The 9,450-nt window shown below is 36.5% G+C and overlaps 1 protein-coding gene across 5 annotated transcripts in view; it reads left to right on the forward strand.

The window, feature by feature from the left end:
- The window catches only part of LOC107863686 (regulator of MON1-CCZ1 complex), a 28,406-nt gene extending 22,416 nt beyond the window's left edge, over positions 1 to 5,990 (forward strand). For all 5 annotated transcript variants that reach the window (XM_016709740.2, XM_016709744.2, XM_016709742.2 and 2 more), the window contains exons 7-12: positions 1,330 to 1,665; positions 1,738 to 1,812; positions 2,111 to 2,721; positions 3,671 to 3,779; positions 3,902 to 4,081; positions 5,341 to 5,990. In XM_016709740.2, the coding sequence (XP_016565226.2) occupies positions 1,330 to 1,665; positions 1,738 to 1,812; positions 2,111 to 2,721; positions 3,671 to 3,779; positions 3,902 to 4,081; positions 5,341 to 5,517 (1,488 nt within the window). In that variant the 3' untranslated portion in view covers positions 5,518 to 5,990. The remainder of the gene's footprint in view (positions 1 to 1,329; positions 1,666 to 1,737; positions 1,813 to 2,110; positions 2,722 to 3,670; positions 3,780 to 3,901; positions 4,082 to 5,340) is intronic.
- Positions 5,991 to 9,450: the final 3,460 nt, after the last annotated feature.

Consider the following 9,450-nt stretch of genomic DNA (forward strand, 5'->3'; position numbering starts at 1 on the left):
CAAAGCATTGCTCCACCTCTCTCTCCCTGTTAAGCTGATCTGCTTCAGTTTCCAGTAGGAGTGTGTAAAAATCGAACCGTCCAATAAATCGAACCGATAAAAATGCTATTGATTTATTATCATTGGGTTATTGACTTAATGGTTCTTAAATGGTTTTATAAATTTTTTTTAACCTATTCAATTTCCTGAACTAACATTAAGTTCAAGCTTGAAGATTCTTGTAAATTAAAACACATCATGTAGGATCTTGGCTGCAGCTAAGATTCTGTTTCTTTTAATGTTAGTTGTTACTATTTCTATTTTATGAGAATTGTCTTATCGGTTAGACCAAAAATCGAACCGTTAAAAGACTAAAAATCGATAAAAAATATCTTATTGATTTGATTATTAGTTTAGCATATTTAAAAATTGAAAATCGATAATACATAAATCGAACTGAACCAACCGATGCACACCCCTAGTTTTCCGGCATTCTCCAATCTTTAGGAGTGACTCGCATGGAAGTGTCCCATCTTAACCTCCCCTCCAATCCTTCCCTTTTGATTCTAGTTCAATTTTGTCTTTAAATCATTTGGTTTTCGATATTGAGGCAGTTTCTGCCTTTACTGAACTGATTCATCCTACTCAACCAGGTTCCATTATCTGATGCAATGTAATCCTTTATTGTGGTTTAAATTTGACTCCACCTAATACCTACCCTTTTGCAACGACTGAAAAACAGTTCTTTAGTTTTTCAAAACAAATGCCACCTAAATTGAACTGGCTGGAATTTTTTTTCCAAAGAGAACTTCTTGAAAGTTCTTCACAAAGTTGTATAAATTTCTGTCTCTTGCTTTGAGTTTTACTAGTGATGCTGAATTAGTTCTTAGAAATGAACGATATTTGGGTGATCAAGTGTATGCGAATGTCATTTATAACCAAGTGAAGGATGATATAGCTTTTGTCAAACATATCGGAGATTCATATGGCGGATCGGAGATTCATATGACATTCTATTTTCTTCCTCCCTTTTTTTGTCTTTCTTGTCTAATTGATATGTTGCCTTGTGTTTGGTTACTTTTATTTCTAATACATCTGCAGAGCTTCTTGTCCTTGAAACATAAATTGGTCTGCCATTTGATTGTTTGAGATTGTATTACTAAGAGGCTGTTTCCTCCTACAACTCGTGGGCAAATAATAGCATTATCTTAATGTAATCTTAAATAAACTTTAGAGAATTTCATGTGGTACTTTGCTTGCATTTTTGCACTGGTAGATACCAATTTTTATTTGATATTTGCCTGAAATAAGTTATCCTTCTTCTCTGATGACTCCTAAATGTAATTTCAGGGTTCTTTTCCAGTTTATTCCAACAAGATAGCTGTCAGTGTAGTCGACAATGTACTGCTTGTTCACCAAGTGGATGCGAAGGTGGTTATTATATATGATATATTTGCAGATTCTCAAGGGCCTGTATCTGCTCCACTTCCATTATTAGTTAGAGGTTTTTCTAGATCAAATGCTGCAGCTTCTCAATTGATGGGACAAAATGTTGAAGGGCAGGAGGGAAAGGACTCAAATCATGGTGAAACAGTCATATATGGAGATGAGTGGGTCTTCCTTGTTCCAGACCTTATATGTGATATTGCCAATGGAGTTTTGTGGAAGATCCATTTAGATCTGGAGGTAAAATTCTGATTGCTAGTAAATATCTCGATTTGGCAGGTACTTTCTTACAATTATCTTGATCTTTTGCAGGCCATTTCTTCTAGCAGCTCAGAAGTGCAAGCAATCCTCGAATTTTTGCAGAGGAGGAAATTAGAAGCAAACAAGGTCTGTATCTTCCGGTTCTAATTTCTTTAATGTAGCTGCTGCTTGCTCATGTAAAAAATTTGATTTCCCTGTTTTGTGCGTGAACATGTTGAGTTACAAAAAAGAGTGAGCAATTTACACTGGTTTATTTGTTAGGATAGAAACAGTTTCATCTTCAACTGTAGTTGATTCCATTGAGGCATTAATTGGTTACTATTGTACCAAAACTACCAATGAATGAATGCCTGTCCAGAAATATCTTTGTTGAATATTTTGCATTTAAGTTAATGTTTTCACCATCTGAAATTGTCTGTTTCAGGCTAAACTGTTGTGTTTGGCGATGACTCGGACGATTATTCTCGAACGACGACCTGTGCCCATGGTCGCAAGGGCCATAGATGTCTTAGTCAACTCTTTCTCTCTTTCAATAAAAACCGGAAAGCATCAAGCGGGATCAAAAGTGGAGAGAAGTTCAACAACCAGTGGTTCTAGTGTTGATGGTGCTATTGGCAAATCCATCAGTCAAGTAGAAACATTTGAAAAGTCACCAATACAAGAAAGTGGTAGTGGCATGCACGACAAGTCTATTGTCAAATCCTCTTCCTTTACGTCAGATTCTGAGGACAATGTTAGCTTTGCAGAAAATAGGGGCAAATCTAAAAATGTAGATTTATCTAGTAGCGAACAAAATGGAGGCAACTTGGTGGGGACAGATTTATCTGTTTCTGAAGCTCAGCCTTCTGTTGTACGACCTAAAGATCCTGGACCAGGTAGCACTCCCCTAAGGATTGATGAACAGCAGGAGTCTCTAATAACTTCTGCAGCAATATCCCCCGATGATCTGTGCTGCTTTGTGTTTGCTTCTGTAGAGGAAGAAATGGCTGGGGATGCTTCTTACTTGGTTGCAATCATTGTTGAGTTCCTACGCAGGTACACAATTTCTCTCTGAGCTATCTCAATAAGTTCATAATGCCATCGCTATCTTATTACATTTGGAAAAACATTTCAATTTTATATTCACTAATTTAGTAGTACTTAAATGCTGTGAATATCCATTTTTTGACCCTGAAAGAAATATACAAGACTTACGCAAGGTTGTTTTTGTCATGAGTCTAACCAAATCCAATCAAACTTGTCTCAACAGGAGGTCACAAGTTCTAACATGTTACAAAAAAATTGAAAAAAAAAAGTTTAAATATGTTATCTTCCTTCCCCTAGCCCCTTAAAATTTTAACTACTCTCTTTTCCTTATTATGATGTTCAAAAAAGTTTCAGTTTGTTCCTTTTTATGTGTTTGTTTAAAACAGAAGTTACTATTTGCTTTTCTTTTTATTTTGTTTTATGTTACAAATTTACTATTATTCTAATGCTTTTTTTGGGGGGGGGGGCGGTTCCCATCCAGTATTGTACCTGCATCGGAGCCCGACTAATCCGGATTCGGGCCACCTAGGGTCCTTCCTTGTTCCCTACCAAGGATTTTTTCCGTATCCGGGGCTCGAACTAGTGCTTAATTCAGGAATATTGTTATGATGTTAGCATGATCTAGATGAACTAATAATGTGGATGGTTGATTGGTAGCTAAAACTTTAAATGGCTCTCAATTAGTTTTAGTTTCTTTAAAATATCCAGTCCTACTTGGATCCAAACACTTAATTCAGAAAAAGATTCCACCAAACTGTTCAAACTCCATCGTAAGTTCTATAATATAGGATTCACCTTTAACAAAAACCTATTAATATGAGCTGCTACAGTTTTACCATGTTCTTACTGCTTGTAAAAGGGCAAAGAAGTTGCTTTATCTTCTTGCTGACATGTTATCTACTTTTGATGCATGAACTGTTCTTTCTGTCTCTTGTTGATCCTGTATCCGTTCTTCCAGTGCTAACCTGGAAAGGTTGAAAGTGCCTTCGAATATTTATGTATTGATGATACAACTGCTAGCACGGAATGAAAATTATGCAGAACTTGGATTGTTCATCACGACTAAGGTTAGCAAATTGTTGTAGCGTGTATTTTCATAAGTACCGGGAGTGCTACAACAACTGCAAGAGTGCTGTTCTTTAAATAGACACCTAATATGAGCCCTAAACTTGTGTTCATTGTGTTTCAGATAATTGAGCCCTCAAAAGAAGTTGCCATGCAACTATTAGCATCAGGCAGGCAGAATTTTCAAACAAAGAAGTTGAGCCTAGATATGCTCAGAGAACTCGCATTGCACCATGACTATGTCTTGCTACTTGTTCAAGATGGATATTATCTTGAAGCTTTACGTTATGCCCGGAAAACTGAGGTATGCTTAAACCTTCCCTGGATTAGGTATATTGGAAACTGTCTGACCTGTCAAAGAAGCTAGAACAAAAGGAAAGGAAAAAAAACTTGATTTCAGCACTTTTATATCTGTGCGTGAAGTTTACATGTGAAAATCTGAAGGTTTCATTCTTCTAAGCCTTAACTTGGATTCCATTGTTTGATATGGGATGATGTTAGGCCTGTCTGACAGCTTCAACTATACTTAAAACACATCTCTTGATTACACCATCACAATAATGTACTAGCGGAAAAGGGCCAAAAAATACCCATGAACTATCCGAAATGGAGCAAAAATACCATCCGTCAATTTTTTGGCTCAAAAATACCCCTCCGTTAAATTGTTGGCTCAAAAATACCCATCTCTCTAACAGAATGACACCAAACATGCCATGTGGACAAAAATCGCCACTTGGGTAGTCCATGTCAGCGTCCACAAGGAAAATCGTTATAGAAAATTTGATGATACAGGGAGAGAAACTAAAATACTATGATCTTGAATATTTGAAGTCTTCACCTTCAACAATTATTCGAAGAATAAAAATAACGAAGAATTAATTTGATTATGGCAAGAATCCTAAGAAGAGCCACAAAGAAAGACACATTTTGGTATCCAAAACTTATAAACCAGCTCAAGTAATTAATTTTGTAGTACATGTCTATAGTCAATACATGTTCATCTTATATTGAAACCTTGTATAATTAGGAAAATTTAAAGGTCTGGTTCCAACTCTCTTCCTCTAATTTGCTCATGTAAACTTCTTTTTCATTTTTTAAACAAAGAAGTTGAAATACATAATCCAATATCAAATATATGGAAGCCTCTCCTCGTTGTTTCTTTAACACCAAGTTTGACGGTCATTCACTTGCATAACCCCAATTTCTTTACACCACCATTCAGCCAACGGATTTTCGGTCAATGAGGGATTTTCCACATGGACGCTGATGTGGATTGTCTATGTAGGTTTTTGTCCATATTGCGTGCTTGATGTCATTTTGTTGGGGCGGTAGGGGTATTTTTGAGCCAAAAAACTAACGAAGAGTATTTTTGCTCCATTTAGGATTAGTTCAGGGGTATTTTTGACCCTTTTATAAAGTACCAATATAACTTGGTGTCTGGCGTTCCTTTATCAGAGAGAATGTGAGGAGCTGGGTTTTATCTTCAGTTTCTGTTGATTGTACTCGAGAAAACATGACAAAAGTTTTATGAGAGGATTCTGACATAAAGTGGATGTTATTCAGGTGAATACAGTTCAGCCTTCATTGTTTCTTGAGGCAGCTTATGCTTCTAATGACTCACACCATCTGGCTGCAGTTCTAAGATTTTTCTCAGACTTCATTCCTGGGTTCAAAAGCACTACTGAACACCAAACTTATGGCCGTTGTCTTGCCGAGATGAATACCGTGGTTACTGCTTGAGGCACCTCGTCCTAAATCAAGAAGTTGAACACTTTGTTCCCCCTTGAAAGATCAATTTAGTATTCATTCAAAGTTTTGCAAGATGGTGTGCTTTATGCAAGCACATAAAAACCAGATAATGCGGGTTACTTAGTATCAATTTAGTGTCAATTCAAAGTTTTGAAAGATGGTGTGGCTTTATGCAAGCACATAAAAACCAGATAATGCGGGTAGCTTGTACTAAAAACTGACATTTATAAGCTTCAGCTTTTTGGCTGAGACTAATTAGTTTGAAATGCTGAGTAGTAGTAAGACGGGGATGTAATAATCATACTCCTTTTTCGTGTAATCATACTCCCTGATTTTTTCCGCTTTGGAAGTTCTAAATGTTAGATTTGTACACTTTTATTGGATGTTTCAGGTATAGGACAGGAATGAAAGAAAACATATGTACTATTATGATGAAGAAAATGAATTGCATGTTTTAAGCTTCAGTTTCGTAATAGATGTGAAATTGATCTAATTGTTTGTGCTTCTGGGCAACATAAGTAAAGTGATATTTTAACAAGCTGTCGTGTCCTTGACATCTTAATTATACGGCTCTATGCTGTTGATTTCGAACAAAACTGAAAAATGTTTTGGTCCTTTTATGTGGTGAGATCTCTGTCTATAATGGGGCTGGTATTTCTTTTAACCATTCAATGCATGTTCATCAGTCTTATGTTGGTTTCGAGCCAAGTGGGTCCACTAAAGAGGTAAATTGCTCCTTATCGGTAAATTTTTAAGGCTTGAACATTAGGTTGTGTAACGGTAACCGTATGATAATAATTTGGAAGGTATTGATGCAGCCATTTTGTGTCCACTTATTAACTTTAATCAATGCTTTTAGAACTGTTCAACTTTAATGACAATCTAATGCGGCAGTAAAATTGGACAAAAATACCTTATAGTGGTCTCTAATTGTATATATCAGTTGGTTTCCTGAATGGACAATCTTCAGACCTAATCCAGGGGGCTTCGCATCTAATACAAATGAACGTCACATGATTGATCCCTTGGCCTATGGTTTGACTTGCATTTGATCGCAAGGTCTCCAGGCTCAGGCTAAGGCTATGGGGCCATGCTCCCACTTTCCTTGCATCACATGGGGCATGCGCCTGCATGCCTAGCCTCGCCTTAGCTCATGGCAACTCTTTTTTACTCAGTTTTAAGAGATAAAACACATTTGACAACGTCCACGAGATTAGAGGAGAAGATATCGACCTTAATAGCTAATTAAATTTGAGGGACTTACCAAAGATCCCAAAGTTAGTTGTGGACTCCAAGCACCCGACCGACTATAACATAGGACATGGGACAACCTACAAGGAGCATTGGATTCTACCGAACAAGGCATCTGACAATACTAATTGCATTCAACCATACTTTAGTTTCTTTGTCTTACACTTGCATTCTCTCCGAAGAACACCATAATCCCCCTTTTAGCTTCCCAAAAAGCTCTTAGCTTGTAATCAATATCATTTTTATACTTTCAAATCTAGCCTATGCTTGCGTCTCATGGAGATAGCTTACTATTTTGAGGAGTTGTACAACAACAATACAAAAGCGTTCTATTTTCCCTTAATTACTATAATGACCTAAATTTTGATGAAATCTGTGAAATATATGTTTTTGTGTGATTTACCATTTTACCCTTATCCGTGGTTTCATTGTGATATTTTTGGGGTGTGGGGTTGATTGAAAATGATTCCCGATGCATTTCAGTATGATTTATGTGATCTTGTAATTTTTGGTGGCTTCGAGAGCCTTTTATAGTTGACTTTAATGAACATCTTTTGATTTGTACGACAGATGACAAAACAAACTGCACCATTTGGAACGTTGATTTTGGGATGGTAATAGGGTTGGTGTGGTTTTATGGCTTTTAAATCTTATTTCAACCCTCGATTTGGAAAGTTGTGATTTTAGGTTTGGGGGGTCAACTTTGTGAAAACGATGTCTTTTCAAAAATTTGATATTGTCATTGAGCCCGGAGTGTCGAATTGATAGAGTAGTATAGTTCGTTTGCATTCACGGGATTCCGAATGAATCCCAAGGGCCCCACAGAGACTTGGAATGCATTACGTCCCCAGCTGGTGCACCCGCGATCGCGATACACTTGACAGGCCAGGTACGATGATCGCGGCACCTGGTCCGCAATCGTGATCCTAGTTATATATATACCTGATTTCACCATTTTTCGCCATTTTTGATACTTGGCGCTTAGGGTTTCGTGATTTTGAGCTATTTCTTCCACTTCTAAGATTGGGTAAGATCCATAACACCTATTTCAATTATTTTCTTCAATCTAATTCTTGTTTTAAACTGAATGAAGTATTAGAATTTAGGGATTTTGGCCCATAAGGCCTAAAAATTGTAATTCTCGAATATAAACCCCAATTTATGCCCTTTTCACTTAGATGAGTTTCTAACATCATAATTATCAGTTTTCTCTCCATTTCATCTTCAAAACAACTTGTATTCTTGATTTTAAAATGGATTTCGGGGATTTTTACCCGGTAAAGTTTGAAAATGATTTTTCTCCGATTTGGACCTCATTTTAATCTCATTTTCAATTGGATTTTCAGATGTAGACTTCTAAAAACATGGGGAATATGTTTTTGAAAGAAAGTTATGATTTTTTTCTTCTTTTTGAAAATTCATTTCGAGGGTTCGTTTTGACCCTGACGTGAAACTAGGCAATATGAGTATTGTGTTTTCTTTTGACACATAGATTCTATATTTTTATATTTTAATTGATTTTAGGTCCATTTGGGAGGAGTAAGATTGTGGATTGAAGACTTTTGTTCTGGTTGTCAGTATTCGAGGTAGGTTATGGCTTAACTTCTTTCAGACTGAGCTCGGTAGTTAATATTGATACAAAAACAAGTTATGGGTATGGGACTAATAATGAAAATGACTATCTTAATGCGTTGTGCCCGTGTGGGGGCCTATATGTGATGCTATGTGGTGGTTTTAGAATATTATGTACTATGTGTGACTGTGTGGGGTCCTATGTGATACTGATAGCCTTGTATACATGATGATAATTATATCTTGTTTGATGAAAAAGTTTGTTGTGGTACCAATTGTGTGTTGTAATGTATTCATACTCTATTGGCATATGAATCATGTTGAATTTCATGGATGGTTGGAAATAATGAGTGGATATTTAGCTCACGTGATGGTATATTGGTTGGTTGTGAAAATACACCTTGTGGATTGTTGGAAATACTCATTGTGGTTGGTTGTGAGCATTACATCCTCATACACATTCATGAAACATTGGTACCATTTTGGAAATACTGAAAAACATTGACAATATTTTTTTTCGACAGAAAATGTGGCATCTTATAAAATCCTCCCCGAGGGATGTGCCGGGGTGGAGATATGGATATATGTAGATTGTAAGGTTGACGAACCCCCATGGGTCCTACGTCTTGTATCTTTAACTCCATAGGTGTATACGAAGACTGTGCGACGGTCTTAGAGGCTGTGTGATGGTCTTAGAGGTTGTGTGACAACCTCGTGCATTATATCATCATCATCATAAGAAACAACAACAACATCATCATCATTCTTATTGTATTTACTTTATTATGCTTGTGATGTGATTGTATATCTATTTGACTTATTACCTATCCATTGTTCTAGCTTTCGTTACTTGTACTTGATGTTCCCGTATATGTTCTTTTTTCCTTGCTTATATGTGGTATAAATGTATACTTCTATTCCTTTCTGGTGTTTTGCTGTGATATGTGGATATTATAGAACTGTTAGTGCAAACGATGTGGGATACCGTTGTAGGATATTTTTTGATTGCAGATGACATGTCATTAGTGTGTATTTTGTATGTTCTATTTTCTACTTTGCTCGGTCGGCCTATGATACCTAATGAGTAAAAGTAGATCATAC

The sequence above is a fragment of the Capsicum annuum genome, chromosome 3 (assembly GCF_002878395.1).
Source record: "Capsicum annuum cultivar UCD-10X-F1 chromosome 3, UCD10Xv1.1, whole genome shotgun sequence".
Classification (NCBI taxonomy): Eukaryota; Viridiplantae; Streptophyta; class Magnoliopsida; order Solanales; family Solanaceae; genus Capsicum; species Capsicum annuum.